The sequence below is a fragment of the Canis lupus genome, chromosome 24, assembly GCF_003254725.2.
Source record: "Canis lupus dingo isolate Sandy chromosome 24, ASM325472v2, whole genome shotgun sequence".
Classification (NCBI taxonomy): domain Eukaryota; kingdom Metazoa; phylum Chordata; class Mammalia; order Carnivora; family Canidae; genus Canis; species Canis lupus.
The window spans coordinates 32,319,075-32,342,925 of NC_064266.1; the positions used below are offsets into that span (position 1 = coordinate 32,319,075).

At 48.6% G+C, this 23,851-nt stretch overlaps 1 protein-coding gene and 1 long non-coding RNA gene across 5 annotated transcripts in view; one reads left to right on the forward strand and one right to left on the reverse strand.

Moving 5' to 3' along the window:
• The window catches only part of RIMS4 (regulating synaptic membrane exocytosis 4), an 88,577-nt gene that overhangs the window by 51,794 nt on the left and 12,932 nt on the right, over positions 1 to 23,851 (reverse strand). Inside the window, exon 1 of one of the 3 annotated variants that reach the window (XM_025470180.3) lies at positions 10,656 to 10,817. The exons of 1 other annotated variant lie outside the window; for it this stretch is intronic. In XM_025470180.3, coding sequence (XP_025325965.1) covers positions 10,656 to 10,752 — 97 coding nt within the window. In that variant the 5' untranslated portion in view covers positions 10,753 to 10,817. Of the gene's footprint in view, positions 1 to 10,655; positions 10,818 to 23,851 lie in introns of those variants that run through there. One more of the 3 variants, XM_025470181.3, reaches the window with a different exon arrangement.
• LOC112674005 (uncharacterized) overlaps positions 10,240 to 23,851 on the forward strand; it is a 43,260-nt gene continuing 29,648 nt past the window's right edge. The window contains exon 1 of one of the 2 annotated variants that reach the window (XR_004808841.2): positions 10,240 to 10,387. This is a non-coding gene — a long non-coding RNA (uncharacterized LOC112674005). The remainder of the gene's footprint in view (positions 10,388 to 23,851) is intronic. The other variant, XR_003145183.3, reaches the window with a different exon arrangement.

A 23,851-nucleotide genomic window follows, 5' to 3' on the forward strand; every position in this document is an offset into this window, starting at 1 on the left:
TGTGACTGTGGCCAAGTCAAGGATCCATCCAGATACTTGATTCCTCCAGCCCACCTACTGCAATGATCACACACACCTTGTGGGACTGTGGAGAGGGTGACCACAATTAGGGGTAGACACTGCTCAGCCAGAAGTTCCCAGGCCAGCCAGATTCCCTTTACCAAGCAATACCCATTCCATAGCTGCTATGAGTAGCTGCAGGTCCTGGCTCACAGCTGCCCCTTCTTTGGAGAATTTCTCTTAGCTGATGGCAGCTCCCTTGCCCCCAAAGTTTTGTTCTGACCTTTGGGACCACCCATAGCCAATGACTTACACAGGAGTACAGGAAGCTAGTCAACTCTGCAATGCCATCCGCTCCCAAGAGCTTTCCCAGCTTGGAGGCTCTGAGACAGCAATACCTAACACTCTTGATACACTTTTACTGTGTGTGGGCTCTCTACAAAGCACTTTACAAATATTTACTCACTTAATCCTCATGATACCTTCAGGGCAGGGAGGGGCTATTATTCACCCACTTTAGAGTCATGAAAACTGAGGATCAGAGAAGTTACTAACTGGCTCAAGGACACACAGCCAATAAGCAGCAAAGCCAGTATTCAAACCCAGGCCATCTGACTGCAGAGTCTGTATCATAACCATCACCAAGCTTACTGCCTAATCTAATCTGACTACTCTCAAACCTGCACAGTGGCTGGCACAGAGCTAACCACCACCAGAAGTGCCTAATAAGAATTTGGTGACTGGAAAATAAAGAAAAAGCCGCGGGCCTAAAAGACAATAAAATTGGTGGTGTTGGGAATAGGCCTGGGTGGCTGAGGTAGGAGGGAGGTTGGTGCTTCCTTGAGCGTCCACTGGTGCAGTCTGGCCTGTTTACTATAACATATCATCAGTAACAGCAGAAAGAACTGGAAACAGTGTTTGTCCCAGGGAGGGCATGGGAGTCAGAAGACAGAGGTGCCTGGGATGCTTTTCACTAGATACTTTTCATGCTTTTAAAATGTTATACAACTGCATTTATTACCTACTCCAAATAGCAGTCTTTTCAAAAGTATTCAATGACCAATCAGCCAATAGCCAGAGAGAAACCATGGCAGGAGGGGGACACCCTGGAGACAAAAATGACCACAGAGGGGCTATAGCTGAGTGGGGGAGGAATCCAAAGGAGGAGATGGGGGGCCTGGATAAGTGTCCTGTTTTCTGGGAGACTCTTGTTGTATGTAATAAACAAGCCCACCAGACACCCTCTCTGCACATGGGAATTCTGAGGCCCAAAAGACAAAGGGAAGCGGCCAGAGAAGACACTGAAATTCAACAGCTGAAAGGAGACCCCTTCTGGCCCCTCATACAGCTTCTTGGGCTCCACTAGGCACACAGTGAACACCAGCCATCCAGACCAGAGGCATGAGTCCCAACCCCAGGTGTGTGCTCCCACCATCTGCCCATCCTGCACCTGGGATGCAGGAACGGCAGCAGCTTTCATTTCCTGGATGCCCCACGGGTAGTAAACACATTATCTCTAATTCTCACAAGGTGGCAGTTATTCACTCCATCTTGCAAAGGATGAGGATGAGCAGAACAATTACATATTATAGTCAAGAGACTCAGCTGGGAGGCACCTGGGTGGCTCAGTGGGTTAAGCATCTGCCTTCAGCTCAGGTCATGATCTCAGGGTCCTGGGATCAAGTCTGGTGGCATCAGGCTCCCTGCTCAGGGGGGAGCCTGCTTCTCCTCCTCCCCCTGCTTGTACTCTCTGTCAAATAAATAAATAGATAAAATCTTAAAAAAGAGAGAGAGAGAGAGAGAGAGACTCAGCAGGTATAGGGCAAAGACTTAAACCCAAAGCCTGTGCTCTTTTATGACCCTGAGCCACCCTCTTAGAAAGTGTATCCCATGAGTTTAGGACAAGTCCCACCTAGAAACTATTTGTAAATGCCTTTATCGTCAGACTTAGAGTTTCATGGGACTGGGGTGGGGGGAAATCTTAACACAAGGTTGCCCCCCCCACACACCTGCAACCTGAGTTAGATCTCAACCTTCTCTAGAAAATTATCAGTGACCCTTTTCTTAGAAACATCTAAATTAACTGACTCAGTAAATTCCCTTGGTAGCATTTCCCAGCATTTTGCCCCTTTACATCGATGATTCTTTTGATTTACTTCTTCCCAGCAGAGGCTTGTCCTCAAATGAACCTCCTGGTTTTAAGACATAGCCCTGCCTGCCTTTCTCCAATTCAGGAAAGGGACTGTGTCCTGTTCCCTCTGGTAAAGGTGCTAGACTTGAACCTCTCAGAATCCCCAGAACTGAGTCTGTTACCCCACAAAAGGATATTAAGGCCTGATGTGTTATTCATGTCGACTAATTTATCATTTATATAGATGACTTCCAAAAGGATTTATGGGGTCCCAGACATTAAACCCGGTACAAAGCAGGGCAGCATCTGAGGCTCATTTGATATAACACCATGTCCTGGTGACAAGAATGCCTGATGACTATTCCCAGCTCCTGATTTTGGTACCCAATGTCCCAGCAGCTAAGACGCAGGTAGCCAGGAGACATCCTAAGTTCAGAAAACCACTTCAGTTCTCTCTAGCTTTCTTCTCTAACCCAATGGTTCTCAAGGTAGGGTCCCTGGACCAGCAGCACTGGGATCAGCATCACCTGGGAACTTATTAGAAAGAAGATGCTCAGCGTCTACTCCAAACTGAATGAGACACACCAGGGTGGCAATCCAGCAATCTGTGTTTTAACAAGACCCTTAGGTGATTCTGACCCACTGAAGCTGATGGGACAACCACAATTGCAGCAACTACCCCCTAACTGAGCATCTACTATATGCTCAGCATGGAACACACGATCTCATTCATCCCTGTAACCAAGGAAACCATGCCACGTGCCCTGCTCTGGAATAGGTGCGTTATGTGCATCACGTCATGTATTCTTCATAATAACCCTTTGAAGAATGCTTCCCCGGTTATACAGATGCGGAAATCGAGCCCCAGAGGGTTGAAGCCACTAGCCCAAAGTCACACAACTTAGAAGTGGCAGAAGCAGGATGAGAATTCAGGTCTGTTGGGTTCCAAAGCCATGTTCTTACTGTCCCACAACAGAAGCTCCCTGAGGTCTTTTACAGCTACGTCAGCCTGAGGAGCTATAAAGCTGGGTCAGGCAAGATTCAAGAAGTAGAGGTGGTGGGGAGGGGTGCAGAAAGAGCCCTGCCCAGACTACAATATGACAGGAAGCCACAAGATGCATTTAAAGGCACAGCCAAAAATAAAAAATAAAATAAAATAAAGGCACAGCCAACTATGTCTAAGGAACAAAAAAGACAGGGATTCAGGAGGTATGAGTTCTCGGCCTCTCTCTGACTTTACACAGCTGGGGAGGCCTTTACTTTTCCCACTTTAGAACTTGCCTTCCCCCACCTGATACTCCTCATTGTCTGCAAGGTTGAGCGATCTGTCCCCAACTTACGTCTCTGAGCTTATCTCCCTTCATCCATTCTCTCTAACCACACTGGTCTGCTTTCTGTTCCATAAACACCAAAACTCACACTGACCTCAGGGCCTTTGCACCAGCAGTTGCCTCTGCCTGGATCACACTACCTTCTCATATTCCCTCGGCTGACTCTTGGTCATTTAGGCCTCAACCCCAATGTCACCTCCTCAGTGAGCCTTCCCTGAGTACCTTACTTGTTATCTGCTATCCCATCAGTTTTATTTTCATTTCACTTGACACAATCTGAAATTACTTATTTTTTTAATTGCTTCCCTGTTTATTATCTGCCTTCCCCATCACAGAACATAATCCCATGAGACAGAGTCTGCCTTGTTCCCCAATATATTCTGAGCACCTAGAATACTGTGTGGCACTGAGCAGCTAATTAAATATTAGTTGAATAAGTAAATACCAAAGAAGAAAACCTGGACTCAGAGGCCAGAGCCCTAGATCCTTAACACGTGACCTTGGCAAACCGCTGTCTCTCTAAGCCACAGTTCTCCTCCCCGCCTAACAAGGGGAATGGACAAGATGCTCTCCACGGGTCCTTCACAGACTGGCAGTCTTGGGAAGCCAGGCCTGGAACTGGCCCAGTGGGTCCGTCCAGAAGAGGCAGCCGGCAAGGGTCCCCGCAGCAGCTGCCCCCTCCTCACCCCCACCGGTGTCCCTGCCCAGGCACGCAGTCATCTCACTCCCCCATCACAGAAACTGTTAATGAAGTGCGCACTGCTAAATGCAGTTACAATTACGGGGGCTAAGAATAAGGCGCTGACATCAGCCACGTCAGTTTCCGAGTGAATCAGAAAGGGAGGAGGGAGGAAGGAGAAAAGGGGAGGGGGGATGGCGCTCTGGAGCTGTCAAGTGGAAATAGCACAGCGTTAAATATAATCCAGCACTGGCCTACATCGGTCTGGAGAGGCAGGTGATGGCTCGGCCCCCAGGGCCAGGGCAGACAACTGGATTCTTCAAGGAGGCCAGGCAGCCCCATGATGGGGATCATCCAGGAAATGATGGCCAGGAAGGCAATCTAGCAGGCTGGGGTCGACTGGAGTGGACTGGCGGACCCTGGAGGGCCACAAGTGAATCTGGATGGGACCCCACGTCCCAGCCTCTGGCACTTGCTGTTTTGTTAGCACAAGAACAGTCCCCAGGGCACATAGGTCCCTTCTCCCACCTGGAATCTCATGTCATGCAAAGAGGCAGAGGGTAGCCTCTGGAGTCAAACACACCTCAGTCTGAATCACCACCGTGCAACCCAAGAAAGTCATTAAACTACTCCAAGCTGCCTGGCTTTTCCTCATCGGCAAAATGGGTATGTCTGCAACAGGAGCTACCCCTTCTGGTTGCTATAGGATTCAGTAAGATCGTGGAAAGCGCAGAACACAGCCAAGCAAGACTTTCAATCATTTTATTTTTACCATCTTGAGAGATGCTCAGACAAGGATAATTAACCCTTTTTTCCAGAAAAGGAGACTGAGGCCCAGGAAGGTTAAAGGACTCGTCTGAGGCCCCAGAGCCACAGTGGCGTCCAATCCTCACCACATAGGATAAACAGGGGGGGAGAGAGGGGATTGCAATGTGGTTGCTCCAGGTGACTGGAGGTGAGGGGAACTGAGAGTAAGATAGTGGGATTGTGAGTAGCCCTGGAGAGGGTGGGGCCATAGATTACAGTGCAGGACGTGTGTGTGCACCCTTGTGAACATATTCTCCAAAACTGGCACCTTTCCAACAATTCTTAAAAGAAATGTTGAAACGATGGTTGTTAATGGTTGTTAAGGCCGAAATGAAAAGACGTTAGAGGAGGCAAAGTAAAAGCCCAGAGCCCCGGAGGGCAGGTCAGCTGACACGGAGGCGCGCTCACACTTCAGCTCTCCCGCACACCTCCGCCCCGCCCTCACTCAGCCTGCCAGGAGAACCGGCTCCGCTGGGGCCCAGGTGGGTGGGGAGGGAGGCAGAGCACCGCGCTCAAAGGAAGCCGATGTGCCTGGAGCCCTCCTTCCCACTTCCCACCAAACAGAACCAGACAGGCCTGCAACTGCAAACCCAAGGAAGCCAGAGCCAGGAGTCTGGCTGCTTGGGGACAGGGAAGGGAGGTGGGGGGTGGGGGCTGAAGGAGAGTGATTTAAGGAGAGAGCTCTAGAGGCATCGAAGCAGAGCTGTAGGGCAGTGATCTGGGTAGTGGAAGAAGGGGTGCATTGCCATGTACTCGATTTTTCTGAGATGCTTCTTTCAGGATAATTGGATTAAAATAAAGTAGTTTCGGTCCATACTTTCATCCAGCCCCACGACACGAACCATGGGACACTGGCTCAATCCTTTACCATGCTTCGGTTATCCCAATTTAGAAGAGTTCTGCCCAACTTCCAAAGCTAAAGGAGATGACAGCACTTGACAGTAAGTTGCGGGGGGGGGGGGGGGGGGGGGGGAGGGGAGAGACAGGAAGTGGCCTGCCCTAGAAAAGAGGGTGGGAATGGAGGCTTCAAAACCTCTGCCTCACACTTCAAGTGGACCTGATCCCAAAGGATATTCGAAGGCATCTTCCTCACCATTCCCCCTTATGCACTCAGCCCCAGCCCCGCTCTGGGGCTGAAATACTCCGTTCCCACCCACCCCCTTAGTGCTGGAAGGACTAAAACAGCAGGACATTTTGTGTCTCTGAAAAAGCTCAGGTCAAATTTCAAGGACAAAAGTTAGCACTTGGTCTGGGAAAGAAAACTCTTGCCAAATGGAGTAAATTGGGGGTGGGGAGGGAGGGCCAGGGCTGGCATTCCAGGTGCCTCGGCTACGGGCAAGAATTAGAGCTCTAATTCCCCCTGCTGGGATCTGTCTGCCAAGATATAGGCATCTCCACCCCACAATCCAGGAGAAGAAACTCAGACAACCCCCTCCATTTCCCTCTGTCCAAAAACAGAGGGAGTGGGCTTTGGTACTAGCTGGAGAGGGGGGATCCATCCACCGCACCGCCCCACCCACCAGATTTGGCCTGAGCGGAAGAGGGTGGTGCAGTGGAGAGCTCTGCAGCCCAGAGACGTGGCCCTAACCGCTAAGAGAGGGACCGGTAGCCGGCCCGGTGTTGCCATGGCAACTTCCTCCTGTGCTGGATCGAAGCATCCTATGGGCAAATCAGAGCTGGCTGCTCCAGGTTCTCCGCCCTTCTCCCAGGCCAGGGAGAACTGGATGCTGAAACCACTAGATCAGTCTCAGGGACACCATCCTCAATTCCAGACCCTGATGGCAGCGACCCCCTTTTGGCATTAATTGGAAAGTGACGACACCCTTGCTCCCCAGCCATGCCCCAGTGTGTCGCGGCAGAGCTAGGACTACAGATGTGATGAAAAATAACTGTTAAGGAAGAACGGGGAAACAAGGAGTTGGACTGCTCCCACCCTCTTGTTCCACACACAAGTCCCCCAAATCCCCATCTTTAAACCACTGCCAAGAAAGAGGGCCCAACTCGGCCTTAATAGCCACAACAATGTAATAAAATTAGCTTATAGAAAGTATAAAAGCTAACATTTTGAGAATCCCACAGATTCTTTTTTTATAGTCATGCTCAGAAACAAGTCGTATTTGATAATTAGATAAATAGCTAACAGGTATGTGAGAGACTACCTGGTGCCAGATACTGTACTAAGTCCTTTGCAGGGCACAAACAACATAATAAACAAAAGCATGGATGTTTCAGTCAGATTGCTCAAGTTCAAATCCTAACTCCCTCAGGTCCTGGCTGAGTGACCTTGAACGAATAGACTCTCTGTGCCTCAGAGTTCTTATCTGGAAATGGGGATGTTAAAATGTTCATTTTTTATAGGGTTGCTATGAGGAAAGAATTAAAATAATATATTTAAAGTACATAGGAGGATGCCTACTGGAGGTTATCATTTTTAAAATGTGGACCCTATGTGGTCCATGCTATTATTTTCTTCCTCATCCGGATGAAAAAGCTGAGGTCATGTATCTAACTTCCCAAATACAAACTCAGTGTCACCAAGGCTGAGCAATGAAGATGCCTACACAATAATGCCCCCAAGTCCGGGTCTCTCTAAAGCCCCAGCATCTTTGGAAAAGGGACAAAAGCAGCATAAGACATGAGTTCAGTGTGTACACAGAGGAAGATGCTCCTTGGGAGGGATACTAGGAATTTACAATGACCAGTACCCTGAGCCTCAGGGTGGCTAGAACAGGGTGGGGGAAAGGAGCAGCTTCCTATGCCCACAAAATGCCCAAGGCTCCCAAGCCCAATGCAGAAAAGTATTCTGGCCCAGTTAAGATTAATGAAATAGCCCTCTCCGCACACAGTTTTTCAGGAAACCAGCTGAAGGGGCAGGTAAATCCTGCAGATGGATCTGGCTCGACCTGGGCGATGGACAAGATGCATTGCACAAAATTTGGAAGCAGCATCAAAGAGGGGGCACCTAGTTGAGCCAGAAGCCATCAGGGACACATCTCTGAGCCATAAGACTGCATGGCATCAATGGGCCAGGGGAGGGATCAGGGAAGTGTAAAGTGGAGCAAAGCCAGTTCTAGTAGCCCTCCTACTGAAGCAGTCTCTGTCCAGTATGTGACAGATTAGTCCAGCTGCTTTTAGAAATTAGTTCAGCACGGTGCTGTTCTAAAAGAATAAATCCAAAAGGCTTTTTTTAGGAGAAAATTAATGACTTTGAGAAGAACAAGAGAAATTAAGCGCCAAGACAACGTTTCCTACTTCCGATTCTTACCAGACACTCATTAGTCTCCCGGAAATGAAATTTCACTGTCTCCCTCCCCCTCCCAACCTCAAAGCATCCCTTAAGATGAGCAGACCATGAACACGAGATGCCCATACCAAACTCCTGGCTGTCAGCCATTCCCTAGGGACCCCTCACCTGGGAACCATTTTCTATACAGTGAGATTTGGCTTTTTAAAAAATTCTTTCAGACAGAAGGCTAGTAGTTTACTGGAAAGAGAACCGGAAACCTGATTGTAGTCTCAGCTCTGTGCCTGCCTCACTGGGTGACCTTGGGTTACACACACACACACACACACACACACACACTCACCCATTTGAGGGCAAAAAAGGGTCAGACAGGATGATTTCTGGGTCTCTTCCAAGTACAAAACAAGAATTTGAAGAAACTTGCTGGAACAAAACATCAGGTGGATCATTAAAAAAAAAAAATCTCTAATATTACCTGAAGTTCCCTATTCTGACTTAAGTGAAATCAGAACAAGTTGCTTGCAACCAGCAATGATAACCAAGGCATCTGACCCATGACACGGAGCACCACTTGGGAGAAAAAACCTAACTGTCCCTGCCACTGTTCCTGCTCCTACAAACCCATGCTCCTGCTTCACCTGCCTCTTGAGACCTAAGTGGCCTGTTGAACTTCAGGAGAGTCCCTGACCATTAGGCAAAGGGTGGAAGAGTTAGCTCACCTATGCTCGTGGGGCTAGCTCTCCTAGTCCTCATGCTAACCTGATTTCCTCCAGTGGAGGCCACTGTGTTAGACAGCTTCTCTATCATTCTCACCTTGCTTTGTCCAGAGTAATGACCTCCCTCAGCTACACCGAGGGGGAAGCTCCTGATGCTCCGAGCCTCAGTTACTTTTTTCATAAAATGGTGATTCTGTAAAATGGCTCTGCAGTATCTTTACCATCTTTACCCCACCCCTAGCTCTAGGTCTGCCAGGAGTCTGCCTCACGTACCCCCATACATTCACTTGGCCAACAAATTCTTCTGGAGAACCTTTCCCCCACCTGCCTCCTGCTCCAGCAGGAAGACGTGAGCACCTATTACCCACTGCTCCATCCCATGTCTCACCAGATAACTTGGAGACCAGATGAGGGTCCCTGAAGGCAGGGAGTCTTCAGCAGGACCCATAAACTCCCTAAAACTACAGACAAAATTTTGAGGACGATTCATATGTGTATTTTTTGCAGAGAGAGTCCAGGTTTTCATCAGGCTCTCAAAAGTGTCCATGAACCCATTTTGCCCCTCCCCATCACATACACCCCTCTCCTTTTTTGTCCTCCCACTGAACTCCAATACTCTCAGATGTTCAGCTTCTGTTACATCAGATTTTCAGAAAAACACTTTAAACTGCATGCTCTGAGACACTATCATCCCATTTTACAGATGAGGATTCGAGGCTAGGGGTGACGTGACTTCCCCAAGGTCACAGCTAATAAGTAGAGGCGCAAGACTGGAACCTGATTCTGACTCCCAATCTGGCACTCTTTGGGGAACTCTCACCCAAGCCCTCTAGCTACCCCACCTGTTGGTGATTCGCTTGCTCCCCGAAAAAACATATCTGGAGCCCTCATGTGCCCTCTGCCTGGTCCCAGGGCCCCAAAGAGCCCGTTTCCCGACATTTCCCCGCCCCTCGGGCTCCGGCGGAGGGAGGCTGCGCGCAGGCCCGGGAGCGCGAGGTTCGGCCGCTGGCCGGTGGCCGGGTTCAGCCCACCCGGAAGGGCTGCTCCAGGGACAGGAGCACCCAGGATCCGGGCACATTCCGGGGTCGGGGGGGGGGGGGGGTGCGCGCAGGTGAGGAGCTGGCGCCGCCCAACGCCTCCCTCCGGGACCAGCTGGGAGGGGAAGGGAGGAAAGGCCGCACCCGGCCAGGGCCCCCGCGGGCCGCCCCAGTCTGACAGGAACGAGGGGTCCGGACCCCCGGCCTCTGGGGGAAGGGGAGGGAAGCCGGATGGGGACGCTCCAGGCCTTGGGCGCAGGGCGGGGGTCTTGGGCTGGGAGCCTCCGGATGCAGGCAAGACAAAGATGGAGAGGCAGGGGGCGCGTCGGAGCCCCAGGGGCGAGGCGGCCAAAGCCCCGGGGCTCGAGGTGTGCGCGCGACCAAGACTCGGAGAGGGTGGCGGGTCGGACCTAGGACAGGACAGGGGCACCCAGAGGCTCAGGTGAGTGAGGAGAGCTGGTCCGGACGACCCCAGGGGCCCACCTGCGGGCACGGGGTGAATGCGGAGGAGCTGGGGTCCCCGGGGGCGGCCGGAGGCGAAGGCACCGCAAGCCCCAGAGCCTGGGGCCCCGCGGCGGGGGCGTCCCCGGGCGGCGCTGGCGACAGGCAGGAGGGCGGCCCCCTCTCGGGGCGCACCGGGTCGGGGGGCCTCTTGCCCTGGCCCCCGGGACCCCCGCCCCTCCCGGGTCGGGCCCGGGCCGCGCGCTCACCCGCGTCCTCGTCGTCGAAGGAGTTCATGCAGGGGAAGTAGATGGCGAGCGCCTCGAAGGAGGCGGACAGGCTGAGGCGGCTCTGCGAGCGCTCCATGCCCGCGCCGGCGCCCGGAGCCTCGGCCGCGGCGGCGGCGGCGGCGGCGGGCGGCTTGGGCAGCTTGGCCGCCCCATTCTTGACGCGGAGTACGGCGCGCGGCGTGGTGGCGGCGGCCCGGGCTAGGCCGGGGCTCCGCGGCGGGGCTGCGGGCGCGGCGGGGCCGGCGGGCGGCGGGCGGGCCGGGGCGGGCGGCGCGCGGAGCCCGAGGCGCGCGGTGCTCCCGGCGGCGGCGGCGGCGGCGGCGGCGGCGGCGGTGGCGGCGGCGGCGGCGGCGGCGGCGGAGGTGGCGGCGCAGCGCTCTGGCCCGCGGCGCCCCCAGCCGGCCGCGCGGGGCGGGCTCGGAGCAGCCGCCGCAGCCAATCGGCGCCGCCCGGAGGAGGGGGCGCCGCGCGCGGGGGCGTGGGAGCCGCGAGGGCGCGGGTGGGGCCCCTCCTGGCCGCCCCCAGTCCAGCAGGTGTGCGCGCCCCGCGGGAGGAGCGGGCCGAGCGGGCTTGGGACCCGGGCCCCGGGCCTCCACCCCCGCCCCGCTCTGCCCCAACCCCGCACCCAGCCCCCAGGCTCGCCCCGGATGCGGGCGTCCAGCCACCGACCGAGACAGGCCTCACCCGGCGACACGGTCAGGCTCAGAAGAGACCCGCTTTCAGAGCGACCTGCGCGCAGCACTCAGCCTCCCACACGGAGACCCTCAGATTCACGCATGAAGCCGCAGAGGAGCTCAAACAGGCTCCCACGCGAGTGCGTTCACTCTGCGAGGGGCACACAGACGTCCTCAGACTCACACACACACACACACACACCCGCAGAGATGCACCCACAAACTCGCTCACTCCTAGAGACATTTGCTGTATCAATCCACAGACACCCTCTGACAGTCTCCAAAGACCCACACAGGTAGATACACCTGTGGACACCCTCGGACTCACACAGGCCACCCAGAGGTAGATACACCCACGGACACACACTGACTCACATAGAGACCTGCAGACACTCTGAGAGTGAAAAGCAGGGACCCTCCTCCCCACCTTGGCCACACAGGGAGCCCCTCAGATCCCACACAAACCCACTGAGAAGTTCAGACAGGCACACACACTCCCATGCACCCACACTACTCACAGTCATCTTAAAATTCACACACCGAGACACTCATGCACTCTGATGACGCACTCTCTCAGACCTGCGCAGAGACACTCAGTTGCCCCCCACCATTGACTCCCAGAGCACTGATTCACACATACACACAAATGCTAGCAAACCCTGGCCGATTCATGCACGGTTACCTTCAGACACAGACCCAGAGAGTCATTCAAACACACTTCAGTGGAACACACATGCTCACACCCAGACACATAGAGCCTCATCACTCCCTGGGCATTGGGAGTGATGGATACACTGCCCAGACACCCTCACACATACACACACACACGCACACAGACAATTAACACACTCCAGGATCACACACTTGCACTGACAAAGCCCCAGATATGCCTCCAGGGACCCATAGTCTTCAGACTCACACGTGCATGGGTTCAGACACTCAGAGTCCCCAGGATGAACACAATCATGGTCAGAAACCCAAACTCCATTCCCTAACCCAGGGCCTGAGGTTCCCATCCAGCCAAGCCCCAGATGTCTAACCTCTGCCAGCTGCTCTCACACACTCTTTGCAAAGCGGCCTGGGGAGATGGCAAGAGCCCAGAGTTTCATTCCCAGCTGTGGCACTGTCCTTCTGTGTGGCCTAGGGTAAAACCCTTCACCTCCCTGACTTGTTCCCTCCTCTGTACAATAGAGAGACCCTCTATTTTGGATAGCTGTGAGGATTAAGTAAGATAATGTGTGCATTAGTTTTCTGTTGCTGCATAACAAACTAAGAGGCTTGCCAACATCCATAGATTAACGTAGAGTCATATAGGTGAGAAATCTAAGCAGCTTTGACAGGGTTCTTCGCTTGAGGCCTCACAGCATATCAGCCAGATGAGGCTCTTGTCTGGAGCCTCTGGAAAAGAATCTGCTTCTAAGCTCATTTGGGTTGTTAGTAGTATACGGTTTCTTGTGGCTGTGGGACGAGGCCCCTATTTCCTTGCTGGCCTTTAGCTGGAGAGTTGCTCTTAGCTCCTAGAAACGGCTCTCGAGTTCTTGTTCATAGCCTCCTCTGTCTTCAAGGGCAGTATCAGGATGTCAAAAACGGAAGTCAGAGGCTACTGCTCCTCTGCCAAAAACCACCCCATAGTCTCATTTCACTTGAAGGTAAAAGTCCAAGTCGGATGCAGTCTTAACTCCTTTGGCCCTGCTCCCTCTCTGCTGCCTCTTACCACATCCCTGGCTCACTCAGCTCCAGGCCCACTGTGCTGAGCTTGCTCTTTCCTCTGGATGAAACACTTTTCCTTCCAGAGAGCTGTGTGGCTCACTCTCACAGACCCATGCTCAAACATCACTTTCTTGGTAAAGTCTTCCCTCACCACCCTTTGTAAAGTGGCAACTTTATGACTACCTCCCCACCAAACTGACAGATGAAGAACGGAGGCTTTCAGAGGGAAAGTGATGCACTCAAGGTCACAGCGAAGGGGGAATTCCAGTGCTCTGTCCCCTGCTCTACTGGCCTCCTAAGACCTCGCAGAAGGAAGACAGGCCAGAGGGAGAGCAGCACTCAGAGGTCTAAACAAGAGACAGGACACCAAGGAGGCCAAGGAAAGACTGTTCTGGAGCTGGGGAAGGAGTCTCAGGGACCCATGAGGAATGTCTGATTGACCAGCAGTGAGACTCCCAGGAACCAGGCCTAAATGTTGAAAGTAGACATATGTGCCGGTTAAGCATGCAACCTCTGCTTGGAGGTTCAGATTCTAGCTTTCCACTAATTATCTGAGTTCCTATGGTGGTTTTAAAGCATGTGTGTACATTCTTTGACTGTTCTCCCATTGAAAAGTAGGGTCTATGTTACCTTCCCTTAAGTCTGGGTCAGCCTTAGTGCCTGGCTTTTCACCAAAATAATGCAGAAAAAGTGACATGCATAACTTCAGGAAGTTTCCTGTGGCTTCTTCCTGGTTCACTTAGCTTACGCACTCCGGGGGGATGCCAGCCTCCACACAAGGACCCGGACTACCCTGAACCTCACTTGCTGGAAAGGCCACAGTAGGCCTACCAGAGTCCCCAGACAACAGCCAGCATCAACTACCAGACATGCGACTGAGTGATCTTAGGTGTCTAACTTGGATGCAGCCTCAACTGACATCTGATGGCAGGTGCATGAGAGACACACAAGCAGGAACTGCTCAGTTGAGCTCTTCCCAAATTCCGGCCCACAGAATAAACAGTGGCTGTTTTATACCACTAAGTTTGGGAATAATATTTTATGCCACAATGGAAGAGTGACCTTGAGCAAGCAAATTAACTTCTTCTGGGGCTGTTTCTTCAGTTGTAAAATGGGGACAATGCCTCCCAGTGTGAGTGTCATCATGGAGTGAGTTATAAATGTGGAGTTCTTAGAACAGTGCCCGAACACAGTACGTGCTCTGCAAGTGTGAGCTCCTACTACTCAGAACCGGACAGCCCCATCTGTCAGAGGCAGACGTCCAGAGCTGGGAGGAATCTGAAAGGTCATCCAACACCCTCCTCCTCTGGGACAGAGGGAAACTGAGGCCCCAAAAGTGCAAGGGACTGCCTAAAGCTGCATGGCACATTGGAGCAGAGCTGTTGCCATGACAGAAGCCTCCTGACCTGGGCCAGTACTCTTCCTGCTGTGCTCCAGGTTGCCTGCTCACCTGGCAAGAGAGGCAGGGGGTCCCTGGGGTGAATGCAGACAAAGCTGGCAGTGTAGAGGAGGAAAGGCAGCCAACGGAAACAGACTTGGCCTCTGGCCAGCAATATAGGCAGTGGACTCCTGGTGTGATTTCTCCTTTCTTGGTTAGCTCATGCCTAAAATTCCCCTAGTAGGATTTGGGCCTGTAAGCTTAAATCTTTGATCCCTTGTAACTATATAATTTTCCCATGAGAAATCTGAGTCGTCCCCTACTTGTACCTGCATGTGAATAATATGTTCTAAGAACAGGTTTGATGGTGGGGGATGCTCGAGATGGTGGGTGGGGGAAGTGATGAGTCCGGAATAGGGAACAGTGGGGGGTCAGGAACAAACTCAGAGGTGTGGGCTTCAGAGCCCAGGGAGATGGAGGATGCCAAGGGCCAGACAGCTCAGTAGAGTACAGTTGAAGAAGAACTGCCTGCCTTGAGTTTGAGTGCCTATCCTTAGTTTAGCTGTGTGACCTTGGGCAAGTGCCCTCAGGATTCCCAACAAAAAAATGAGTATAATTCATATTCACTTTGCCAAGGCATGGTGAAGATGGGATGTAAATACAGTGCCTGGCAGATAGTGGGTACTTAATAGACACATTCATTGAGTAATTTGGAGTGCTCATCTAGTCTAGTCCCTGTACTCAGTCCTAAGTGCACAGAGATGAATAAAACAGACATGGTCCCCGAATTCATGGAGTTCACAGTCTGACAACATACACAAATGATTATGCCAATAATTATTTAATTATAATATCATATGATAGTTTTATTGTAATAATTTTAATTACAAGTATGATGAGTGTCATAAAGGATATATATTTATGTGCTTTTTAGTGCATATATGTGCTTGTCTACACCTGCAGTGTATGAGAGGGTAGGGAGGATCTAATCCAGGCTGAGAGAATCTAGGAAGGCTTCCCTGGGGAGGTGACATTTAAGCTGAAAATGGCCCCTATATGTGTCCAGCACTGTTCTTGGCCCTGGGGATATGGAGATAGATAGATGATAGATAGATAGATAGATAGATAGATAGATAGATAGATAGATAGATAGAGTAAATAAAGTCACTGCCCTCACATTTGCATGTTAAAATGATCCTTGGGATTTCTCTGGAAGAAACAGATTAGAGTGAATTCAGAGTTGCCTTCCTCCTTCTCTTCACATAAGTCCTAATTTGAACCAAGAGACCACTGATGGTTTTTAAAATGGGAAGGGGCGGGGAGGCTGAGAAGGAATGCCCTGTGGAAAGGTGACAGGGCCCTATTTGAGGCTTTGTCGAGAGAGACTGATCCTGTCTGTGATGTGTTCTACCTACAGGATGAGTGTGTGTGTGTGTGTGTGTGTGTGTGTTGTACACGCACACATGTAGAACATCTATGTTTATATATGCATGTCTCTGAATAGATGGGCATTTCTGTATATCTGTGCCCTTGTCTGTGAATGACCTTGTCTCTAAATATGTCCTTGCAAAATGTGTGTTCCTATGGGAAGTGAGTCCAGTCTGGCTCTTTTTTTTCCAGTCTGGCTTTAAATGCAACATGCATCCTGGTCTTTGCAGGTCCTGGTGTATGTGTATAACTGGGTTATGTTAGTTATATTTGCATATCAATGTAAGACTGTTCTTGTGCACGTGTGTATCTGCCTCTCTGCATCCTGCTTGGTATGAATTTATCCTTGACTGAGCATGGATGCAGCTGTTTATGAACTTGTCCATGTAGACTGGTAGCTTGAGAGAGGACGCTTGGATTTCCTTGGCTTACTCCCTGCCTTTAGGTGGCTAATATTTGGCTGAGCTGATGGGGACAAAGATATTAAAATCCTTTATTAACTCCAAGTCCCTAACCAACTGCCTAACCATTAATTTATTCTTCCAGCCAGCCAGCCCTCCATCCGACCACTCACCTATTCATCTCAATAGCACTGACATTTATTTACTAGTTATGTGGTTTTCTCTCTTAGGCAAATTACTAAATTTCTGTGTATCTCAGTTTTCTTACCTATGAAATGGGGATAAGTATCTACCTGAAAGGACTAGGAGTAAGCGAGGTGAATTAAGTGAGATATTGCATATAAAACACTTAGCACATTGCATAGCACAGAGTAGGTGCTTACTATATTAACTATCATCATCATCATCATCATCATCATCATCATCATAGTGGTGACTGGTATATTTCAGCAAATTCTCAGCAGCACTTTAACTAAGGGCCGCCCCTGAGGTAGAAGCTGGTGAGGCCTTCCTTATAGCAGAAGCCATTAGGTGCCTCTACCACCACCTTCTTGAGTGACCTTGGATACAGGCTATACTCTCCTTGGGCCAGTAGAATGGACAGAGCTCCCTTGCCATAGCATCCCCCTTGTGGTGATTCTGAGTGCACCTGTACTTTAAAAACTGCAAAGAGCTCTGCATCGTTAGGTAGCAGGCCAAGGGACACCCAAAAGCCTTAGGATGGCAGTCCGGGGTCATCTGGAGGGCTAGCCAGAGCTGGGACAAAGCCAGGACTGGTTGCCACTGCATGGCTCAGTCTGTTGCTTTCTGCTGCTTCCTTCCTGACTTTTGGTCTCTGTTCTTCCTCTGGGGAAGTGCCTGATGTGCTCTAGTGGCAGGGAGCAAAGGGGATAGGAACACACCTGTTTTGCTTCTTCAGGAAGAGCATCTTCAGATACTATTTGGTCAGGGGCATTATGGTTTAGAAAAAGAGAGAGAACTGGGTGTGGTTTCTGCCCCAATAAACCACCACTTTGGACAAGAGACAGAGAAAAGAAGAAAAAAAGGGTCGAAGGGGACCTCCAAGCCCAGAAAAGAGAGAGAGAGACACAGTAACAGACATGAGAACAAGAGGCAGAAGCAGAAGCAAGAGAAAGGGAAGGAGATCATTGGCAGCAGGAAGACAGAGGGAGCAAAGTCGGGCTCTATTGCAGATCCAGTTTGGGCTGCCCTGAAGCAAGGCTTCACCTGTAGCAGCCCTGGGATCAAGATGCTGCTGTTCATCTTGGGTCACCTTCGACCAGCACACCTGTGCGAGCACACATGCACATGTGCACCTACACCTTGGCCCAAATTGGGCTGTGACGTAAGCAAGAGATAAAATTTGTTGTCTGAGGTCACTGAGATTTCAAGTATGTTTGTTACAGCAGTTCACCTTCCCAAGCTGACGCATTCACTACCGGGTGTTTGCATTTTAACTGGGAGGAGAGATGACGTTGAGGCTAATGGAGACTTGTCTGGGCTGTGGACCATGTGAGTGAAGAGAGCCAGATTGTCCAGAGAAGCAGGAGAGTGAAAAAGAAGTCTTTGGAAATGTACAGAGCAAATCAAGCCATGGGAATAGGAAGCAGGTGACCCGGATGCCTGATACTTCAGTTCTCCGCTCCATTCATTCCTTCATGAGGTCATTCGAAACCTACATGATAGGTGGCCTACCCTTCCTACCCCTTCCTCTGTTTTAATTTGGGTAATTCACCCTCCATGACAAGCCCCACATTCTCTTGTTTGGTGTATGCATAGGACCCAGTTCTGACCATTGCGAAGTGAGTGACATTTGGGGGGCAAGCAGCTACTTGGAAATGTGTCCTCACTCTTGAAAATTGGACACTAGAGACAAACACTACTTTTTCCATGGCTGGACATATTCTTACTGCAACCAAGAGGGAAGCTAAATTAGGACAAAGCTGAAGTAGTAGATGGCAGAAAAGGTAAAAGAACCCAGATCCTTAATGATGTCATTGAGCCACTGAATTAACCAACCTTGGAGCTGCCCTACTTAGTGGGTTGGTGTAATTGTTAGCATATACATCTCATTATTGTTTAATACATTTTGCTTTGGGCTTTTTGATTTCAATTTTTTTTTTTTGACACCAGAAGCATCCCACGGACATACTTATCTGACTCTGTTTCCTGCCAGTGACTCTTTGACATTCTCCTGCATCTCTTCAATATGTTTTGTTGGATACCAAGTAACCCCAGACTTAGCCAGAACTTCTCCAACCCACATCTAAATGTTGATTTTCGTGGCAGGTGTCTTTGTTTCTGATGTGGGGAGAAAAGGGGCAGACAGGAAGGAGGAATTCGAACGCAGGTCCTGGACCATGGGAGAAATGTGTGGGAGAAGAGTAATGTAATGACAGCCGTCTTCCCAGCCTTGTACCTGTGAGCCAGGCTGACTCACACACACATCATAGAGCCCTTGGAGAGTAAGTATTTACTGAGCACTTCCTTTGAGCTAGGCACTGTTCTAGGTCCTGGGGAGTGCAGGAAACAATACTCAAGCAGACAATGAATTCTGTCCTCATGAAACTGCTATTCTAATGGGGAGAAACATAGAATAAAGAAGAGAAATAAGCGACAACAACTTCTAATGGGGAGAAACATAGAATAAGAAGAGAAATAAGTGACAACAACAACAAAATGCTTATAGTGTTTGGATGGTAATAAATGCTGTTGAAAAAAGTATATGAAATAGAGAAGGATAATTGGGAATGTCCAGAGTGGGACTGATGATGCCATGGAAGATGGCCAGGAAAGGCATCATGAGAAGGTGACACGTGAGGAAGGGCCTGAAGGGATGACTCGCGCAGACAACTAGAGAAAGAGTGTTCCAGGCAAAGGGAACAGCAGGTGCAAAAGCCCCAAGGTGGGGAGTGTGTCTGCTGTGCTGGAGAAAAGGCAAGGAGGCTAGTGTGGCCAGTGTGAATGAATGAAGGAAAAAGTGGCATAACGTGTGGTCACACTGGTGCTAATGGGCAGGAGTGGCAGGTGGTACAGGCCTTCTGGATTTGTGGTCATCAGCCACAAATATTATTATTTTCCTGCTATCCTTTAAACTGACTTACTTTTTTGTTAGGTGCACTTATTTGAGATGAAAATTTTATAACACTATTATAAATGAAGAACCCAGCGTCATTTGCCATAAATAGAAGGTAACCAAATAAGTAAATAGGACAAAACTGAAACAACCTTAAGTTATAGGGAGATACTATGGCCTACAGAAGGCTTGGGTCTGAAGCCAGGGTTCTCTTTAATAAAAGGCTGGTTGATGGTCTGAAAGAAGTGATAAGACACCTCAGTGCCAAGGGAAGACTTTGTCCATGAAACAGAGACTTTCTACATTGGATAGTGTGACACTGCCTAACATCATCTGTGCCCCACTAGGTAGGAAGACCAACCATTCTGGTTTCCCTGGGACAGAGGGGTTTCCCAGGATGTTCTTTCAGGGCTATAACTGAGATGGTTCTGGACATCCTATCCCCAAGGGACCCCATCCTGTTCCTTAGTCTTGTCTCCTCTGGTTTCAGCTTGTTCTCCAGGTTGCCCTTTCCGTGAGCTGACTCTAAGATGATCCTCACCTCCTGGATCTGTGCCCATGCACTGGGTACCCATGAATATCCTTGAGTGTGAGTGCAAACTGTGACTTTCTTCTAACCTGTAATAGGAGACTAAAGTGATGAGATGTCATGCCCATGGTTAGATCACATTTGATGGTGACATCCACATTGCTAACATACTCTCTTTCTTGCCCTTCTACATTTGCATGCTTGATGAAGTAAGGGGCCATGTCAGGCAGGCCGAAGGGCCGCCTCTGGCCAACAGCCCACTAGGGATGAAAATGCTCAGTCCAAAAGCCCGGAGAAATCAAATGTTGCCAACAACCATGTGAGCTTGGCAGCGGATTCTTCTCTTGTTGAGCCTGCAGATGAGACCACAGCCCAAGCCAACACCTTGACTGCACGTCCCGGGAGACCCTGAAGCAGAAAACCCAGCAGAGCTTTGCCCAGACTCCTGACCCACAGAAATTGTAAGCTAATATACGTGTGTGTGTGTGTGTGTGTGTGTGTGTGTGTGTGTGTGTGTTTAAGCCCTGATATATATGGTAATTTGATACTCAGCAACACATGTATTGCAATACTCAGCAATACAGGAAGAATAGTAAGACATTCTTTCTGGCCCAGTGCTTCTCCAGGTCCTGCCCATTTGGATGGCTCATTTATGCACCCTTTTGGCTTGAGGCTATTACATGTGACCCTCAAGGAACCCTTCCCTGTCTCATTATGGCTGCACCCAGCTGAGGCTGACAATGGCTTGAGGTTTCCTCTGGTGAACAGAGCTCCATACTTGGGGGATTTTCATTCAGTCTGACAAACAGGACAATGACAACAGATCAAGGCAAGGATATGGTGGATTCCAGGCCACCAGGCATCTGAAGACTCACAAGCTGCCTGCAGGAAGTAGGCTGGGTCAGGGCCAAGATTCTGTACCTTGACCACTCCCTCCTGACTAAGCCTCTAGGCTGTAGAGTTCCTGTGAGACACCACCAGACGCTCTATTCTCTAGACTTTCTCCTTGCCCTCCCTGCTTCTGAGCTTCTTGCCTGTCTCCTACTTTCCCATCCTGATAGTTTTGTGCCTTGATCTCTCTTCTCAACCTAGTTCCTTCCATTTGACAAATTGTCTGGATAACCTGCTCAATTTTTAAATCAAAATAATGAATTTTATTACAAAAATAATTTTGCACATTTTAGGAAATTGTGGCAAGAAAATAAGCATAAAGGCAAAATTGAAAATCATCTTCATCACACTGCCCAGAGACAGCCACTTTTAAAGCTGATATGTTTTCTTCCTTTCCCCACCCTTGACCGTGTTTCATATAAGTGCTTTTTTAATGGTCTCATACTGTAAGTAGTTTCATGGCCTGTGATCTGTTTTTATCCACTTAGCTTCCTATCATGAACATTTTCCCACAGCAATAAATATACCCCTATGTCACTCTTTTAAATTACTGAATAACATTTCATATGATTTAATGTTTTTGCTCTCATGTTAAAATACAAAGAAATACTCTTGCAGTTCAGTTGCTGGACACATGCATAATGGCTTCTCTAGACATAGAACCACTGGTCAAAAAGATGCATGTTTTCAAAGCTTTTAATAAGTATTGACAAATCTCCCCAAACAATATTGGACCACTCTTCACTCTCCAGAAGCACATGACATTATTCTCCATTCTCTCAAATTAGCTCTTCTCTTTTTGACTATTTTTGTTGTCATCACAGTCCCATTACTGCATAGCTCCCACTCCCCCTCACCACCGGACACCCACTCTTACTTACCAGATGTATAAGCATCAATGATCCACTATCAAAACTTTTGTTTATATATGTATATATATAAACATACATATATATCTATATATCCCCAAACAATATATGATACTGCTTTGGAAGGGTGTTTATAAAACCTCATGTAGATGCTATTGTCCTATGTATTACATTCTATTGCCTCTTTTCTGTTCAATTAATACCGGTGTTTTGTTTTGGTTTTTTACTGAGATCTGTGTTAACTTATATAATTCAAATTCATTGAACAACTGTTTAATTTTAGTCCTCATTTTTTAGATTCATCTTCAGACTAATGGAACTTGTTGCCATCACATTGCTGTTATAAACAACACTGTGATGAACATCTTCATACCTGTCTCTTTATCGCTGCTAGAATTTTTTTTTGAAGATTTTAAAATTTTATTTATTCATGACAGACACACAGAGAGAGGCAGAGACATAGGCAGAGGGAGAAGCAGGCTTCCTGAGGGGAGCCTGATGTGGACTCAATCCCAGGACCCTGGGATCACAACCTGAGCCAAAGGCTTACCCACTGAGCCACCCCAGCGTCCCTATGCTAGAGTTTCTAAGCAGAAATGGGATTGCTGGGTTACAGGGTTAGTAATGTCTTTCCAGCTCTTTTCATTATGACCCATTGTAAGAAATACATTTTTTACACCAGAATCTGGTAAGCCTCCCTCCATGTACACAAATGAAACAAAAGTTCTGTGAAATAGTGCTTGTCCATATCATAAGAAAAACATTCTGGTGTGTTTTATTCTATTTAACTCAATTTCCATTTTTAAACATTGATCACAATTCACCAATCTAATTTTATAACCTGTTAGTTACCCATAATTTGAAAAATAATGGATTAAAATGTATTCAGTTTCACAAAATACTTTGAAATTACTCTCCAGAGTGGCTACACTAATTTAGGGCATTAGGTTCTCATCTCCCTATGTCCTGGCCAGCATTTTATTTTTATTTTTATTTTTTTCCAGTCTGATGAATCTAAAGCAGAATGTTATTATTTTGATTTTGCTTCCTCTGATTTCTAATAATCTGTTTCTCTTCATATGTTCATTTACTACTTGAGATCTTCGGAAAGTGAATTCACCTATTTTCCTTTTGGATTGCCAGATTTTTTTTCTTGCTGATTTAAGTTTCTTATATAATTGAGATTTTAATTTTTTATCATCTGTAGTTGTAAATATGCTGCAAATGCCTTTTTAATCATTCATTAACTTTGTGATGTCATTTATTGAATGTAAATCCATCAGTTATTTCCTTTATGGTTTTGTATCTTATTTAAAAAATGCTTCCCTAACTCAATATCATAAAGATTTCCCTTTCAATTTTTATAGCTTCTTAAACCATCTGAAATTTGTCTTTACACAGTATGAGATAGGATGTTATTTTATTGTTCCATGCAGTGGAGTCACTTTCCTAACACCATTAAAATAATCCATCCTTTCCCCGCTGATCTGTGTTGCCCTCTCTATCACATACCAAATATCCACATGCATGGGTCTCTTTCTGGATTCTTCTCTTCTGTTCCATTGGTCTGTAGTGCTTACACTTCAAAAAACTAGACTTTATAATATGTCTTAATATCTAGTAGGATGAGATTCCCCACTCATGGAAACTTATTCTTCCGTGAAAATTTTAGAATTGTTTTATCCAATTTCTCTCCCCCAAATATTAGAATTATATGAGTTGACACCATTACAATGCTGTGCCTTGCCTTTCACAAACATATATCCATTTATCCAAGAATTAAACATCTCCTTCAGTGAGCTTTCTCTGACAGGCTTGGCTTAAGTTAATTTCTAGATAATTCATTTTCTCACCTTCTCTTTTTTAATATTTTCTAATTTAATAGATGGGAATGATATCATCTTCCAAGACAGCCAAGTGTTTTTATGCACTTCCCTTCATGACCCTGTCTCCTGTTTCACCTCTTTGGCAAGGAATGACCCCAAATATCTTAGAAACCCAGGCCCCTACAAGGACCAGACAGAATCAGGAACGCAATCATCAGGTGGGCAGTTGCCAAGAGTTCTAGTCTGTCAAAGGTGCTGTGCATCTCAGAGGCTCTAAAACAACTTTAAGTATGAAATGAGATGGAAAGAATTATACTGACCTGGATTCCTTTCGAGGATACCCCCCACACTTGTTTGAAGGGGAAAATTAAACTGCTTAGGGGATCCCTGGGT